The 18,717-nt window shown below is 47.3% G+C and overlaps 1 protein-coding gene across 1 annotated transcript in view; it reads left to right on the forward strand.

Moving 5' to 3' along the window:
- Positions 1-18,717, forward strand: part of Atg4b (Autophagy-related 4b) — a 36,081-nt gene that overhangs the window by 8,240 nt on the left and 9,124 nt on the right. Inside the window, exons 3-4 of the mRNA XM_084577677.1 lie at positions 782-858; positions 1,427-1,546. Coding sequence (XP_084433803.1) covers positions 782-858; positions 1,427-1,546 — 197 coding nt within the window. The remainder of the gene's footprint in view (positions 1-781; positions 859-1,426; positions 1,547-18,717) is intronic.

The following is an 18,717-nucleotide window of genomic DNA, read 5'->3' on the forward strand; positions in this document are numbered from 1 at the left end:
TATGTTTCTACATTGTAGCCTCCTGGTTATGCTGATACAGTGGTCATTATGAGAAGTATAAAAAGAGAGGAAAGGCCGCACACTTTTATAATAATAATGTGTTCACAGGAAGGGAAAGGCACAGTATCTGTCACTTCTGTGGACACCTAAACCGCGCGGTAAGGAAAGGGATGAAGGTGGGAGTGAAAGTGGAAAGAGAGAAAGGGGAGCCGTAGTGGAGGGCTACGGAGTAATTTCGACCACCTGGGGATCTTTAACGTGCGCTGACATCGCACAGCACAATTGACGCCACTTCGTTTCGCCTCCATCGAAACGGTGCCGCCGTGGTCGGGTTCGAACCCGGGAAACTCCGGCACAGTAGTCTGGCATCTTACCACTGCACCACCCCGGCGGGACACACTTTTGATCAAGTCATGAATTTTGTGACTATGTTACATGCCGATTGGGAGTGACACTGCCTTGCTCAAATATTTAGGCTTAGCTTACTACATCTAGTTCTTGACATATATATGTCGGCTTTTCCTGTGTGTGCAGCATAGATGACTATCTCCTTGACTTGACTCAGACTTCAAATGTGGCTTCTTGGACCTATTAATATTATTTATCACAATGTAACTGCTGGTCCGTGAATTCCTCTTTTACAAGCACGCTTTCCGAATTATCAAACAGTTGTATCTGATGAAGAGGTGAGGAAACGTTTCCTGATCCTTCACAGGTCACAGATTAAATTGCCTTTTTTTTTTTTTCTAAACAAACATTTTTCTCGTTCACTGCTGTGCAGGTGAAAAGGTGATCTACCTGGATCCTCATTATGTCCAGGAGGCCATCGATGTAGGCACGCAAGACTTCCCTCTCGAGGTATGCACTTTCTAACATTGCTTAACCCACGTGCAAATCAGAGATCAGAACAAAATTGTAGTTTGAGTGCAACGCTAGCGCACGTCACGTGTTACAATGTCTGTTAGGCATTGTGTGAATTCACGTGTTGCAATTCATGTTTGCTTTCAAAAGCTCACTCCAACAGCATTAATTAAGCTCTTAATTATGCAGAAGATTTCTTAGACATTCGTTTGGAAAATGAAGGCACTGTGTGCTTTCAAGGCTACAAGGGGAGATGATACCTCAGAATAGGCTCTAATCGTCCAGTTTTCCAGCAGTTGCACGTAGCATAAATGATTTAAGTGCTTTGTGATGCGGTTGATAATTTGTTTCTATTAGTGACTGTGTAGATTCTCAGTTTGGTATAATTACATTCAGGTGCTGGTTTGTTTTGTGTAGATAATGGATACCTGGACTTGTCATGGTTGCGTAACAAGGTGCTGCAATCAGATTCTTTCTTTTTCATTCTTCAGTTAACTTGGTGACATGAGTTGGTTGTAGCAAACAAGTTTAAACAACTTATTCTGAGGTTTTATTTTCGTTGCAGTCCTTTCACTGTGCATGGCCGCGAAAGATGTCGTTCTTCAAGATGGACCCGAGCTGCACCATCGGTTTTTACTGCAAGACAGAGGAAGAGTTCGAAAAGTTTGTGAAAGACGTCAAGCAAGTTAGTGGCATAGCATCTTTTCATTGTGGTCTCGGAATGCAGTGTTTTGTGACCAAGTCAAGATTGTTATTTTTTTACGAAGCTGTTACAAATATGTCTAATCACTGTTCAACTAGGGCACTCGTGTCACTGCTGTCTGGAAGGTAAAAATCTTGGACTTATTTGCCGATTGTGAATTCGGAAAAATTTTTGAAGACATCAGTGGATAAGCAGATCAGTAATATTTAGTCAGAAACTGCAATCTGTTTCCTCCAAAGATGTAATTTCATTTGCTTTGCTACTCTGTTACCAAACAGGCAACATGTGATGTTTTTGTGTGGTACGGGCGAGGCCTCTTTTCTTAAACCTCACACTCCAACCTTCCTACCTATCTACCTACTTACTACAACAGACCATTGGTTATGGACTTGAGGTAGGTTGGAAGAAGAAACTATAACTCATTCTAGCATAGGCAGTGACTGATTGACAAGAACTGTGTATATATTCAAGATGAAAAGGTTTATATATACTAGGGGATTGACATTTTACACAGATTATGGGATATAAGACATAACCTTAGGGACCAGACTGTCTTCTGGCAGTCACGGCAATTGACAAGAATTGCAAAGGCCGGTTATCGGGGTTCCATTGTTAATGAGGCCTGCTCTCTTCTACTGAAAAGCCTAAAAAGAGCAACCAGGCAGCAATCCCTGCCTAGTATGAGTGAGAAGAAGAGGAAAGTTGCGATGGTACCATATGTACAGCCTACCTGATTTTTAATAATATAGCGCGAGTGTCGACCAAACTGCTGGTCAGCACCTTACAACAGCGATAAGCGTGCAGCACGGCGAGAGTTGCGCGCAAAAAGATAGGGCGTCATCTAGTAAGCTGTTCCGATCAAGACGACACATGTCCTGCCACCAATATCTCTCCGCAAAAGAAAATAACAAGACAAAAACATAAAACAAAAGAAACCGGCGTGCAGTACAGTCAAACCCGGTTATAACGAACTGCGTAATTCAATGCAATTTGTTCGCTATATAAAGTATTTCGCTATAACCAAACCCGTTTATAACGAACTTCAGTACCAAATTCGTTATACACGATGTCCAGACAGCGCAGCGAAAACGAACTAACTAAAGAAAAACCGTGCCGCTCACCATGAATCTACAAAAGAAATTTATTGCAGATAAATGCTCACTTATTTGCAGCAGGCAGTGATCTTCGCCTGAACACTGCATTTAACTCCATCAGCGAGAATCGCACTTTCCACACGCGACATCATTTCCACAAACTCCAGTCCGCTTCCCTGTATTCCGGAGCAGTATCGGCGCAGCAGATCGGTAGCAGCGAGGGCTTCGTGCAACGTCGGGCGAGGGCGATCGTCCTCCGGCGGCGGCTCCTCGGTCTCCTCGTTCGCACCAGATGCCAGCATGTCGGCAACAATTTCCGAGTCCAACGGGCTCGCTGTCACGGCTACGTTGTCGTCAACAGTGAGAAAATCCTCCAGGGCAACTTCTTCGGGCACAGCGTCCGGAACATCAGCGAGTTCTTCCCACAGCGTGGGAACATCGCTGTCATCTTGCATAGTGCGCGCTTCACTAGCAGCTTCTGCATCCTCTCGACATAGTCCAGCATGGTGGAAGCAGTTGCGGATTGTGGATTGCGTCACGTCTTGCCAGGCACGGTTAATCATTTCTATTGCGGCCAGCAAATTAATCTTGAGCTCGTCGTTAACCCGCAATTTCACCAACAGCCGCTCAACGACGCGTTTCCTGTAGCCCAGCTTGAAAGCGCGGATGATCCCCTGATCGAGGGACTGCAAAACCGCTGTTGCGTTCGGTGGCAGGAAACAAAGCTCGATGTTCTTGAGCGTGACGCCGCAGTGGTGCGCAGAACAGTTATCGAGGAGGAGGCAAATCTTTCGCCCGCTCGTTGCAAGTTCCTCGTCCCAGCCACGCAGCCACGCTTCGAACAACGTTCTGGTCATCCAGGCCTTAGAATTTGAGTTGTATGTGACTGGGAGTGAAGTGCATCCTCGCAGGCACATAGGAGACTTGAACTTGCCTATGACAAGCGGCCGCCGCTTTGATGAACCGTCCATGTTTGTCGTGAGAAGAACGGTGACTCGGGCCGTATTCAATTTGCCGCCATGGCACTTCTCATTCTTCAGCGCCAAGGTTCTACTCGGCAGCAGTTGCCAAAACAAGGCAGTCTCGTCGGTGTTAAAAATATTGCACGGTTCGTATCTCTCCGTGACAGCACGCCACACGTCTTGCACCCACTTTTCAGCACTCTCAGCGTCCACTGCTTGGCTTTCACCTGCAACCACCTTCCCGGTGATGGAGTAGCGGTCTTTAAATCGTTGGAGCCAACCACTGCCCGCTGTAAACCCCTCGACGTCCAGGATGAAGGCAAAATCTTTTGCCTTCTGTTGTAGCATGGGGCCAGAGACCGGCAGATTTCGCGCGCGAACGTCCAAGAACCATTGGTACAGCGCTTTCTCTACTTGGTCGTAAGCCGGCTTGCGGTGGCGAAAGCCGTCACCATTTGGTCGTTCCTGTGCATTGCCTCTGATGGCCGACTGGTTTTTCAAAATGGTGCTTAACGTGCTCCGCGGAATCTTGAAATGCGCGGCAACGTCAGACATTTTTTCGCCGCGGCCAACGCGGCGAATTATCTCCAGCTTGTCGGAAAGCAGTAGGGCACGCCGCTGCTTCGTCGTCATCTTGCAGGATGTAGCGCCGGAATGCAAGCCAGCAGCAACATAGGCACGTCCGGAATCGTGAGGATAGCAGCAGCACGACTTGCAAACGCGAACAAAGAAAGCTCCGAGGATGCGGGAAAGTTCGCCACTGACGCGTTCGCTGTTCGGAGGCTGCTTTCCCTTCGCCCAAACTTGAAACCAGTTCTGGCCGGTGTTGCTTCTTTTTCGAAGCGCAATAGGTCCGGAGCTGCTCAAACTACTTTGATCACATGGTAGGCAGCTGCCGAATAGGAGCGCTGCAAAGAGAGGCTGGCCGATGGCGCGGATTTTAAAGGCTACTCACGCTACTCCGGGCGACGGCCGCGCATGCGTGCAGGAGGGTCCCTCGTGGAAGCTGCTGTAGAGAGCCCCTCCTGCGTTTTACGGAAGCGTGGCATCGGCGCAGAAGCAGCAGAAGCACCCTAGCGGGCGCGTGATGACGTATGCGCTGTGTGAGACCTTGGGGAACGGAGCCGTCGCCAATCCCCCTCCCATCTGACAACGGCATGCGCTAGAAGTATTGCGGCCCGGCAGCGTGGGCTGCCCGGAGAGAACTCGGAGCCGGCACAAAGGCCCGCCCGTTGGCGGGCGTTTGGCGACCGCTCGCGCACGCTGAGTTCGCTATATCCGATGTGTAGTTCGTTATAAAAAATACATTTTATATGCATAATGCTAGCGGAAATTCGAGTGTTCGATATAAAACATAATTCGCTCTATCCGAGTTCGTTATATTCGGGTTTGACTGTAGAGCACACATGCTTTGCTTGGACCTCTTTTACTTTGTTTCCACCACACAAAGGGCTGCTCAAATCGAAAGGTTCCATTTGTAGGCAATGTTTTCTTGTGCTGCTGTATTTATTTCTTTTCTTTTATTTTTCCTTATCTTAACTCTGCTTCTCCAGTGCGGCCGCTTGTAATAGAAAAAGGAAGGAAATCGCGTCTAAGTGTCGCATGTTATTCATGCGCATGTGCTCTAGTGCCCTTCGGGTTTTCGCGAACAGATAATATGGCAGGGCGTGTATCCTCATGATCGGAACAGCGTAGCAGACGACGCTCTACCTTTGTAGGCATGCACAAACTCTAGCCGTGTTGCACGCTTATCGCCGTTATAAGGCGCTGACCAGCAGTCTGGTCGGCGCTCGCTCTATATTGTTAAAAATCAGGGCAGCTGTACATAGGATTTCACATGGCCTCAAGAATGTTGGCAAGAAATATTGTGTAGATGTTGCATTTACTGCCCCGCTCAAGATGAAGAGGATCTGCCCTACTATTCAAAGGGAACGAGAATCTAGGAAACAGGAATGTGGTGTTGAACATAGAACATAGAGTCAACTGCAAGACTGGTGTTGTATACAGGTTTCCGCTCACATGTGGAAGCTGTTATATAGTACTAGAACAGACAGGGCGGCGTATCAACAAGAGACTACAGGAACAGGGAAAGTGGCAAGGACAAATCTTTTCTGGACCCATTGCCAATCTTGTGAGATAATGAAGAAGAAGAAGTGTACTCCCCTATTTGACCACGTTAGAATTTTATATCGGCACAGAGAAAAGTTGACGAGGGAAGTGGTAGAAGCATTTTTTTTTTTTTTTTTTTTTTTTTTTTTTTTTTTTCCAAAGGACATCAAATGCGTCAGCAAGACCTCTCTTGCTCTTTCAAGCAAAGAGGTTTCTTTTTCGAGTGACTTTTTGACTAACATACGAACCCAGGGATGTTTCACGTGAAAGGGCGTTTTCATCATGTTTTTTTTTTTTTTCTGGGCCTTGGGCTAAAGGCTGAGGCTGAGTTGTGAGTCGGCGCTTGTTCTGTAATTTCCTTTTATCTTGTCGGATGTTTTCCTGTTTGCACTGTTTTTATTAACAATGTAACAGCTCAGAACTGTATTGAGATCTCGAAGGCCTTCGAACGTTGCGCAAGGTTGCTAGCGCTGATCCGAGGAGCGCCACGCATACTCTTGTACACATCGTGTTTACGATACAAAAACATGAACAAGCGTGATTATTTTATATCTTTAATTTGCGTGATAAAATATTAGTGTGCGTAATAATTTAAAAATAGCATCGCTTTTCTTTAAGGTGCATATTTTTTGTACTCTCTACCACTGTAACCTGCCCCGCCAAGAAAAGCAAACGCAATGAAAAGCACAGCCTTATAAATGTCAATGCGTCTAAAAAAAAAAGTTGTCCTTAGCGCAGCTGCATCACGCAATATTCAAGGATTGAAATCTAGAGGGGCTGTAGGTAATAAATGCAAAATTTTTGCGGTAGCATTCACACTGATGACGTAAACGATTGAAGCTCGGTGATGATGTCACGGACGATGATGTTTCATATTTTCCTTGCCTTTGCCCGCTAACTGCAGTGTTTTTTCTGATGGCACCAACAACGTTTCTAGGGCTTTTCTTTGGTTAGCATTATTTTTACTTCTTCAAACCAAGAGTTTCTATTTCGGGAAATGTACCGGTATCGTCAATGACGTCTTGCACCCCCACCCGTCCCTGTGCGATGCAGAGAAGCCTGATAACAGTCACGGTTTTAAAGGCTAATTGCGCCACTCATTCAAATGCTAGCCCCAATATATTTCACATACTTAAACTGCAAGTTATAAATGTTCGATCCCTCGAAACTCATCGCAATCTAAAACCGGTGCAGTTTCCCTTTAATAACAGCTAAAAACCTGCAGTTTACTTCAATAAAAAAAAGTACCAGTTATGTTTTGTTTTGCATTTATAGAAAGGTTGTAGTTCTTTAAGCAAAACCAAAAGCAATGAGTGGCGCCACAAAAAGTTTGGCTTTAAACACCAGAACTATTTCGACAGCCTTCGAGTTTTGCCATATAGCAGTGGCACAACTCCTTCGTGTTCAATCGCTGTTGAAAATCTCGAAGGCTATTGACTCAATCACCTTGGAAAATGACCGGGTGCCTTAATTCCTTACCTCACCTTGGAGAGGAGGCAAGGTTCAGACCCTGACCAAAAAGGACATTTTCTTACACTGTACCTTGTTCAGTGTAAGGAAATACTGCTGAAATACGTACTGCTTGCCCTTACAGGTAAGCAGTATGTGAAGCGGTCGCTTTCATTTTAATTTTAGTTTTATTCATTTTTACCGTTCTGCTACAAATATATCATTTAAGGCGTGTCAAAAGAAAGAAACATTCTCTTGAAACATTTTTCTCTACTGAATAACGCTAAATTATGCGTTGTTCGCAACTGGAGAAGTGAGGACAAAAACAATGCCTTTTTATAGTGTCGGGGCAGCAGGGCACTCTTGTCATCTTGTTCTATCCCTCATGTTATCTTGTTTTATCTCGTACTGTATCACTCTAGAAAAGGCACTTGAAAGGAAAGGGCGGCTGATTACTCAGTGGACAATGGAATTTGATAAATTGCGTCCTTTCTTCTGGCCTCATGAACGCACTCACATTGTGGGAATTAAACCCTTTGATGGCTTCATTGTTTCTGATAAGGCTTTCCCAGAAGGTTAAATTTTTTGTTGCTGATTTTGATTAATGAAATGATTACAGACAGGGAAAGAGAGCAAAAACAAAACATAAGCGACAGTATTTTGGTTACAACATCACTAAGGAGTGTAAAAAGTTCAATAATTGCATGGTCGGTGCTGGAACTGCTGAAATGTTGTAGCTAAATTTTTAAGGATGGGCTGTCATCATCCGAAAACCGGCTATCGTCTGATTCAGACTCTGTGTATGGAGGAAGGTCAGAGTTAGTACGTATTAAGAGAGGAGACATCAGATGTGGTCAGAACACCAGATTACCAGGTGCATGAACAACTCCAAGGCAACTCGAAAACCCAGAGGATAATGATACCCCGTGAGCACCGGTAATAAAAAAACTAAGGAGAGCGCCAGTAAAGACAAGACGTCAGCACTCATAAACTTGAGCATCCTGGGAAGCAGTAATGTCTCGTGAGCGTCAGTGATAAAATAAGGAGAGCGCTAGTAAAGATAGAAACTAACATTTGCTGGCTTCTGCCAAACAGTGCCAATAAAGATTAATATCTACTTTCATGTGCCTCCCTTGCAATTGCGCTGAGCAACTGAAACTAGGAAGTCTCTCTAATCTCACGCACCATGCCGAAGGTCCAAGGCAGTTCTCTTCATCACTGCAAGACAGTATCATAACTCATAAGTTCCTTTAACGCTTCTTGGAAGTCCTAGAAAATGGCAGCACTTTCTAGTGAGCACATCACATAGCTGAAGTAGGGCATAAAATTTCAAACGAAATGTCACTACTGTTCTTAAACCCCCAGTCAACGAGCGGATGCACTTTGCGCATGCGAGCTATTTACTTTGTGGGAGGCAGCGTCATGTGACGCTCGCACAATGCCAAGATCTGATATTGCTGGCGGGATGCAGTGCTCAGCCATTTCCACGTTGGTATGGACGCTTCTGCACCTAAAAGAGAACTCCCATGCGACAGCTTCTCCGCGGTATAGTCTAACTTCGCTCTAATGAACACGGATATAGCGAATTTTTGGATGAAAGCAACTAAAATCAAAGTTTGGTTGATATATGGTTTATTTCTATGGGAGTTCGTTCTGTATAACGAAACAAAATATTCAAAATTTGGCGCTAGATCGGTTATAACGAAGCAGTTCTTTTGCATTTCAGTCGATCGAATCGCCCGCTACAGAAGTTTGTTTAAATCGCCCACGCGTTCGTGTGCCGCGTCATTTAGCGACGGCAACAAAAACTACCGCCACGTCTTATGGCCTCTGAGATCACACCACCGCGTGCGATGATCTCGGAGGTCATAACCTGCCATGGCCGAACTCGAGTGGCGCCGCCGAAGCGTGTTTAAATCGGTCCGCGCGATCACGTGCCGCATCATCTAGCGTCGGCAACAAAAACTAGCATCAACGACTCATGGCCTCCGAGATCACACCTCCACGCGCGGTGATCTCGGAGGTCATGACCGGCCTTGGCCGGACTCAATCGTTGTCGCCGCCGCTGCTCAAGTCCGGCCATGCAACGGCTGACAGGCATGTGACTGGCATGTCATCACCATTGCCTCGTCATGGCGTGAGCCCCTGTCGTGCCTTTGCCACTGCGACCGACCCGTGCGCGGACACTGGTCTTAAAGCCATTTTCTTTAATTTTGAACTAAAGTGATGAAACTTGGCACACGTGTGCAGTTCCTGGTGCTGATTCCAAAAATATAATTAGTTTTTCTCTGAACCAATTAGGCGTTCAGATAATTAAGAACAATGGTGCACTTGCTGTGAAAACAATAGGAAAAAAAACACTTCACAAAAACTTCTTATTAGCATATAGCTATATACTAGAATGAATAAGGAACACAATGTTGCAAGCAGATTTTTGATTTCATGATTATTTTTCATTTTATTGCACATTGAAGTTTAGTAGTCGTAACATGGAAACACAGTGGTCACAAAAAGTGCCATTTTAAAAAATTTTAAAGCAATAATTAAGAAATCTGCTTGCAACATTGTGTGCTCCACATATTTGGCTTAATGCTGAAACAAAAATCATTGCTGTATCTGCAATGGGTGTTTTGAGATATCGCATTCACCAACTTGACAGGAGACCAAAATTCACATCTTGAGAAAATGAGAAAAACAAACGGAAGTCATTTTTAATCACTAAAAGTAAAAAATATGTACATGTCAACTACCAGACATTGTTAATATGCCCCAGGGGCATAGTCATTTTGAGCACTACCACCTTTGTGGCGCTTTTTCAGAGCACGCTGCAAATTTTCTGCCGATGCACGCTTGCTTGTAGATGCAACGGACCGAAGCTTGTCCTTTTCTACCATACGCCGCACACTTCTCTGGCCAGGATTCAAACACAGCTCGTTCAAAATTCCTACCGAGGTCCTTTGGTACCCTATATTAAACTTCAAGACTGCTTCTGCAACTGCGGCCTCAACACTGAAGAGGGATGCGTGCCTTTCTTTTGGTGCCAGTGCCCATATGAGAGAGTGCAGGCTCTCATTATTATTTTGGGTTTTTCCCCTTGCACATTGCTCAAGGAGCTTCTTGTCAGAGAGGCGCTCATAAATTGGTCGCAATGCCTTGCATACATGACTAGGAAGGCTGTAGCGGTGCCTTGGGGCTGGCTCTCCTTTGGCACTGGCAGCATTTTGCCGGCACCAGGAACTTGAACCTGTTGGGCAAAGGCTGTGATCCGACTCCTGATAATTTGATGTCACATGATAATAGGTAGCCATCACCGCTTTTGCCATTTCTTCTATGTTGCCACTGTGGGACGAGTGCCCAGCCATAGTAAGAACTTAGCTTGTTGACTAGATCACCAGTTAGTCTGCCTTTACCACCAAGTGGTTCCGAGCCTGACCCTTTTTGTTTTGACAGCAGATTGCGGAGAGCTGTCCCCATCCGCTTTTGAACATGGTTAATGCAATCTTCTTTGGTGACCTCAACGTAGCCATACACTTGGTCATCTTTCAGGGCGAGGAAGGACCGGCTGTTGCCGTCTGACAGCACTGTTGTATATCTGAGGTTGTGCTTCTGGAGCGATCTTCTAAATAGGATTAGGGCTGCTTCTACTTCCATCTCACCAGCCTTTTTATCAGTATTTTTCTGGCAGACGTGGCTTGCTCTCCATTCTTGGTACGTGGGGTCGTCCACTTTCGGTCCCCGCTCACAACCTGCGCAAAAATTGCTCAGGACAACGTAGTCTAGGACATGGATGGATGGATGGATGATAGTGGCTCTGCCCTTTGAATCGGGCGGCAGCTTGCGCCGCCTAGCCAAAAAATTAAAAGAAATATATTTATCTCTTCCCCATTTTTAGCTTCTAATCCGCCTTTTGCGCGAGTTTTCTGCGCATGCGCGAAGCCCCAGCGGCGACTGATGAAAACACATTGAGAGGCGTCGACGGCGCTTCTGGTCGCCGCACTCATAGCCAACACACGGGGGCTGAAGGCGCGGTACGTTCACAGCCTCGGTAAAACGATGCCAACCACCTGTGCCGCTTACGGCTGCCACTCTCGAGGCGTGCCGGGATGCAAGACGCGTTTTGTTAGGTTTCCTTCGGCGAGCCGCGACCTGCAACGGCGTGAAGCTTGGATTAGGGCAACCAAGCGTCAAGACGTGAATGGGCGACCTTGGCAGCCGACTGCGTGCTCTCGACTGTGCGAAAAACACTTCGTTACAGGTATGCATGCATCTAAAGGAAATGTGCATGATGAAAAGTATCTACCGGAGTTTGCACCAAGCCTGTAACCCACCAGTGATAGCCGCAATGAGCACTTGTTCGGCGCGTCTGATGGCGATGTATTTTGTCGTTTGTTTTCTTTATGTGCGAAGGGGCCGGGTAGCGCAGATATCACAGGTGGCTGTGTGCGCTTGACCGTAATATTTAGCATGTTTTATCGCGACTGCCGCCTGACTAAAAAGAAGAAAAAAAGGGTGTTTGTTGTGATGCACCGCCGTTAGCGAGCCGAGTGGTTGAGCTGGTCATGATGCTCGCGAACGGCAGTGCATTAAAACGCCGTATTTTTTTTTCCTTGTTAGTGAGGTGGCAGTCACGATAAAACATGCTAAATATTACGGCCTAGCGCACACAGCCGCCTGTGATATCTAAGCTACCTAGCCGTTTCGCACATAAAGATAAGAAGGGACAAAATACATCGCCTTCAGGCCCCGGTGCAACTGAAGCAATCACGCACCGAAGAAATCCTCATTGCAGCTATCACTGGTGCGCTACAGCCTGGGTGAAAACTCCAGTAGGTACTTTTCATCATGCCTATTTCGCTTAGATGCATACATACCTGTAGTATCTGTGTTTTTGCCGCTCGGAGCATATGACGCACTTGACACTTGCACGACGCACAGTATTTTTTTTTTTTTTAATTAAAGGCTCGCCTTCGTGCACGCCAAAGCATCCGGATTTTGTTCCTTTGGTGTACGAATTATCAGATGCACTTCGTTAGGGAGCTTGATAATCGTAGTCTTCGTCCAACCGTTTGCAACGTCAAGGAAACCGCCCGGCACAATAAATGAGTCTCCTGGAGGGTTCATGCTCGTTCACTTGCAGAGTGGATCGCTCTGGACGTAGAACAGGGTTGGTTCCTGACCGAGATGCGCATCAGATATGTAAGAGATTCACATGTGTCACCAAGTTGTTGATTCCGCAGAAATCGCGGCGGAGGCAGAAATGAACGTTGGAGATCCTTTCACAACAGAATGACCATTCTCTGCGCACCGAGAACCTTTTCACCACTGCGACCACATCCGTTCTGACTCCTGAGGCCAGAAACCGGCTACAGCTCTGAATCATCCATTGCCAGAAAAATGCAGCGCGTTTCCTGCAGGTGTGCATTCCGGCCGGGACAATGCCCTTTTCACGGGGTGTGTATATGTGACTCTCTGCCGATCTTCGTGGATGAAATCCTATAGCTGCACGGTTGTAGATGACGCGAAGAGGAAGCTACGCCCATTGCACCATGCCGGCGCCGCGGAGACCGCATTGTGCTCGGTAACTCAAGACACCCCGCGCATATGCGCGGCTCAAAGTCACAGGAGACGATTCCACCTAGCTCTGCAGCATCAACAAACCGCTGGCTGCTTTGCCCTTTGAGATCCCTCTCTCTCTCTCTGCCCCCACGCTCTCCTGTCTGCCGAAAACCTGCACGCTGAGAGCGTCTCATTCTGTCACGTCGAACACGGCCCGCGCTACACGCTCTTACAATACGAAGATAGTATATGCGTACGTGCGTTATGAGTGGATTGTGAAAACGCTCTACCTTCCCCCATACTGCGTGAACATGATATGCTGCAATCACTGTCACTACTTTCCGCTACGAGACCAAAAAAGGGGGGAAGCTTTCGCTTTCTACCAGCGTTGGCGTGGCCATTTCGTATGGTGTGCTCTCGCGTCGTCTGCTACACTGCCGCTCAATGTGTTTCCCGCCCGCTCCCGCATGATGGCGCCACATCCTCGCGCAAAAGGCGGATTCGCCCGTATCTGCCCCCCTCCCTTTTTTTCCTCTTTTTATTCTCTTGACTTTTTCCACCAATCCTCTACACGGCTACGTTGCCAGGATTGTCAACGTTCAGTTCATCGTACAGCTACAGCTTCCGGACTGACTCCGCGCATTCAACGGTCACTTTCTCGGCTGCACGCGTCGCGGCAGGCGTCAGCTTTTCTTTTACGTAGCTCTGCCACGTTTTCGTGTGCAGTCCACGATGGGAAATATTCATCGCGGCAAAGATGTCGTTGAATGCAGTCCGCCGACTGCCGGTACTTTGCATCGCGCGCGCAGCCAGAATGTTCACAGCGAAAGGATTTACACTTTGCTTTCCGTCCACACGCGGCGAACTCCACGCCGATGCCTTGTCGCCGCAGTTGACCCATGTCAAGAAAAGCTTGACAGCGAGGCCTTATTCGCGATCACCTCGGCCGATTTTAACACTCCCTCCACACGTTTTAAGGCTGAATCGCATGCACGCGAAAACTCACGCGAACGCGAACGCGACGGCGGCACGCGTCGCGCGAAGCCTTCGCGCGAACAGAAATGCATGTGTCGCTTGGCTCGTCGCTCGGATCTGCCGAAATAGAAAATTTCGCTCGTTCGCCCGGAAGTAACCGTACGTCACTGCCGCTCATTTCGCATGCTTTCTTTATTTTGTCGTGTTGCATTGTGATTGTGCATTACCGCGTAAACATTTCGCTTTGTACGAACAATGGTGGATAGCCAAGGATTCAAAGAACGTCTAATCGCAACCGAAACAGTAGAAACAAGGGGTCACGTGACTATTCGTGCCGATTACAGTGCAAGTTCACACACATTCGATACGGTTTGCTGTAAATACATTTTACTTTGCCATGTTGTCGCAAAATAACGTCAATTCTTGCAATCGTTATGACTCTTGTTAGATTTGGCAATAGTTTTGCGGTGTACTAAGCCACTAAGCCAGCCAAATGCCAGCGTTGTCGTCGTTTCGCTCGGTTCGCGCTGTCGCGTGCATGCGTCTTCCCCAGTAGGCGACGGAGCGAACCATAATCGCTTACGCCGCGCCGCCTTGTCGCTTCGCTCACTTTTTCGCTCACATGCGTTTCCCGCTTCACACTTTGCACCGTCAAGAAGGCTGTTGATCGACTCGATGCAAATCACGGCGAAGCTCGTCTCATCAAGCGGGCAGATCGCGGCATCGCTGGCGGCAAAGTCTGTCTTACGTTTCGTTGCTGGCGTTGAATCCAACTCCCGCAGTTTGGCGTCGGCTTTTCTCTTTTCACTTGCCATATCGGAAGGCGTCAGAAGCGTTGTATCGTGACGAACGCGGCTGACGACGTCTGAAGTGTGCTCGCTTGACGGGCCCGCTAGGTCTAGCTGATCCGTAGGTTCGTCGACACGGTCACCGGACGCAGGAATCTGCTCGTTTTCGGCGTCTCGCAACACCAAAGCACCTTCCTTAGCATTGCCGATCGACGACTTTTTCCTTTTTTTTGCCGTATTTATGACGCATCGCAAACTTTCTCGTTGGCGTAGACATCGCTGCGAGATCTCCGAGGCGTTCGAGGCTGACAGCACTAGGCAAGATGGCGTCTAAGGGCACGGCTCCGACTGCCCTGACGCGCACAGCAGACGACGCGAGACGCGAACGGCCAATCACAGGGTCCCTTTTTGTCACATGCACCGAAGCAACGAATAGGAACGTGTGCTGTGGCTTTTTTTCTTTTCTTTGTTTGTATCGAACCAATGAGCGAAACGACGCGCAGGAGCGCGAAATTGGAAGGCGATCGCCGTGAGCGCGGCCGTGGAACGGAAGCTATACTTTTTTAAAAATGCGCTATTTTAGTGAAAACATCAGCTTGAAATGAGCCAGTCGACTTGTTATAAATTGATATTACGCCTCAAATATTGACACGAGAGGTGAGAAACTTGGTGGAATCAGAGAATAATAGTTGTAGATTCTAATACTTCAGTTTTCTAAAAATTGATTTTTGGGCGATTTTTCCGCCTTCAAGACCCGTGTCCCCCCTTAAATCGCCCACGCGTTCGTGTGCCGCGTCATTTAGCGACGGCAACAAAAACTACCGCCACGGCTTATGGCCTCCGAGATCACACCACCGCGTGCGATGATCTCGGAGGTCATAACCTGCCATGGCCGAACTCGAGTGGCGCCGCCGAAGCGTGTTTAAATAGGTCCGCGCGATCACGTGCCGCATCATCTAGCGTCGGCGACAAAAACTAGCACCAACGACTCATGGCCTCCGAGATCACACCTCCGCGCGCGGTGATCTCGGAGGTCATGACCGGCCTTGGCCAGACTCAATCGTTGTCGCCGCCGCTGCTCAAGTCCGGCCATGCAACGGTTGACAGGCATGTGACCGGCATGTCATCACCATTGCCTCGTCATGGCGTGAGCCCCTGCCGTGCCTTTGCCACTGCGACCGACCCGTGCGCGCGCGCTAAACTCCCTGAGTTCGTTGGCTCCATCACTCGAATTGTGCGTGGAGGCAACATCCATTTTTAGCATTCATTTTTGCTCTCCAACATGGAATGAAATGCGAGATTTCATGTTTATACCAAGCTTTTAATTAAACATTTTTGCTTTCGTACCTTTATGTTGCCTATATTAGTGTGCATTTTGTTTCGTTTTATATTAGCAAACTTATTTACAGGAATTTGGGCACTCACTTTTATAACGAATATCGGATATAACAAACTAATTTTCGCACCTCATAATAATTCGTTATAATGAGGTTCGACTATTGTGCAAATAGTGTGGAAGCCATAATTCCAGGGCATGCAATCTTTTGTAGAAGCATACTATGTATATATATTTTTCATAGACAGTGCCATGCAGACGCTTGTCTTCACCAAAGTACAGAGAATTCGTGTTAACTGAGTTCACGTTAGCGAGACCCCATTATAGTTGCAGTTATCAGCTGAGCTTGTTCAATAGGTGCAGGCTTTCACCAGCCTGCTTTTCCTATTTGTTCATGCACAGTGCTGCTTCAGTGTGACTGGGAGTTGGTTTAAAGGGCAACACCTCCGGATTTATGGCCTTTTTGAGTTCATGGTTGTTCTGTATTTTTATGGACAACCTCCTTTTGGGCACTATACTGAATTTCCAGAAACGACGAGGAAATAATTTTAAAACCGCACTAGAACCAAATTTTGAAACTGAAACAGCAGAGGCTCCTTGATGTGACATTGGCTGTCACAGCGTCGGTACCATATCTGGGGCCGTATTACAGGCCGCTCTATAATTTAGAGCGCTCTAAAACACCCGCTCCTATTGGTCGCTGTCGCCATCTTGAAAAGTTGCGTCACGGGATGCTGCGATGCGTCGCGGAGGCGAAAAAACAGGTGACGTCGCGCACCTAATTATGTCCGTGGTTTTAGACTATTTTTGTAGAGCGCGATGAGACGGTCTAAAACGTTTTAGAGCTAAAATGGCGGCGGCGTCCGCAGTGGAGTGGTGACTATGGCGCTGAAGCGGCAACGCCAGCACGAGCAACGACGAAGGGCGGTGTGTGAGAATGCGTTCTACTTTTTCGGCGAGTTGTTCCGACGCCTATTTCGACTTGAAAATGCAAAAGTGGAATGGTGGTGCAACGAATGCGCCGATGAACTGTGATGAAGCTCGCAGTCGACCGCTGTGACGGTGCGGCTGTCATGCGTGCTCCGATCTTTTTTGTCTCCGGAGGATTTCGTCTCCGCAGGTAGTCGGCCTCTCATAACTGACGGTGAGCAAGTGGGTGCGTCAAATGGCTGAACTCAACTACTGCAAAGTTGGCGCTGAAGGGTGGTTGGGCTCCACAGTGCGCCCAAAGCAAAAGGCGGAGGTGAAGGCGACATACAGTGCAAAACGAATAAAAACGAGCGAGGTTGGTAGTGTACGCTCAACCGTGTTGCTTTTCCCCATGCTCGTTCTAACTGAAGCATTTGTGTGTGAGACGTTCGTGTGGACATAAAAGTTTATTTTGCCTGTGCTCCGCGATCGATCTTTCTTTTGTTTGTTTCTTAAAGAAAAATAAACAAAGCCCCGGTTACACTGCTTTCTATATGATTTCTCCGTGCATTTAGGACCATCACACAGTACCTTAACATCAGACGATGCGCAAAAGCCGGCACTGGCAGTGGAATCAGCTGTTTTACTGAAAAGCGCCATTTTTACGGTCTGTTTACCTCTGCCAGTGCGCCCTCGCTGCAAAAGAAGCTACCCACGAGAGCGTTTAATTGCAAAACTGTAGCTGCTTCTTGATTTTTTTTATGACATTGAACTTGAAATGCGGATTCTTGAAAACATAAAGCTTTAGTTAATTTATTCACACGCTATATCTATAAAAAAGTTAGCAAACGGCTCCTTGACGTGGGAATAAACCTGTTGCCGTGAAAATAAGCGACCCGGGGCGGCATCCTGGCAATCATTGGTTGATTCCGATTTTCGTCACGTGTTGACGTTTCGCCGAGACATCACGGTGTCATTTTGACGTCACGCTCTATAACTTTAGAGCGAGTCCCGTAATTCGGCCCCTGGAGTAAGTTTTCTCAGCATGTCTGAGAGAACAGAATACTGGTTTTTATGTCAGATTAGTCGCACTTTATCTGCAACCTACCGCCATGAGAATCGCATCACCTACAAGAGAGAAGCGGCCTGTTAAACTCAGAGAAGTATGTACTTGTATCATTTTGTGCACATAGACCAGTCTTTGTGGTGGCCCTGTTTGCAGATGTCTACAATGTCTTCAAGTTCGTCGCACAGGTGCGAGAGCTTAGTGGAGTAGCTTGTTGTGAAACGTAAGATAGAGGGACAGTGCCGACAATAGTGAAATAAAATAGCAGCGTGGTGTGTCTCCTCAAACAGGCTCATCGCATTGTGAAAGCATTTGAGAATGCTTCACAACTCGAACTGTGCACTGAAAAGTCCTCGAAATGTGATGGCTCAACAGGCTCGAAGAGCAGAGGAAGCATGTATGTAGCAAGGGAGGAAAATAGGCTTAGGTGTTAGAACGCCGTGACAACATACCGGAATATTACAAAGACCTGTGACGTGCAAGGCAATGTCCAAAACAGCATGACTGGTTAATGCGCACAGTCGATGGGGGCCACTGGATGGCGGGAATTTCAGAGAAGTGGAACTTAAACTGTGATGCTGGTCTGTATGTGAGCAGTGAGAGACTTCTGATTGTTGTCACATCAGCTGTGATGCGCAGATCTAAGTTGCGCGGCATCACTACTCATGCGATTCAGGCTTGGGGGTCTGTTTGGACTATCAGTAGTCTCACAGGTCGTACCTCGGCGTGGCCCCCCGTCCAAATTGACCGTTACGAGCCACCCCATGCCCAAAATTAGCATGCATTGCCATAGACTTGCATGGCAGAGACCATACTCTTAGTTCGAATTATGTGATTTTCCGAACTAATGGGGGTTGAATTATTGAGGTTTTACTGTGTGTTGCGAAATGTAACACAAGGTAAAACAAA

The sequence above is a fragment of the Amblyomma maculatum genome, chromosome 8 (assembly GCF_055883805.1).
Source record: "Amblyomma maculatum isolate TAMU_Amacu chromosome 8, ASM5588380v1, whole genome shotgun sequence".
NCBI lineage: Eukaryota > Metazoa > Arthropoda > Arachnida > Ixodida > Ixodidae > Amblyomma > Amblyomma maculatum.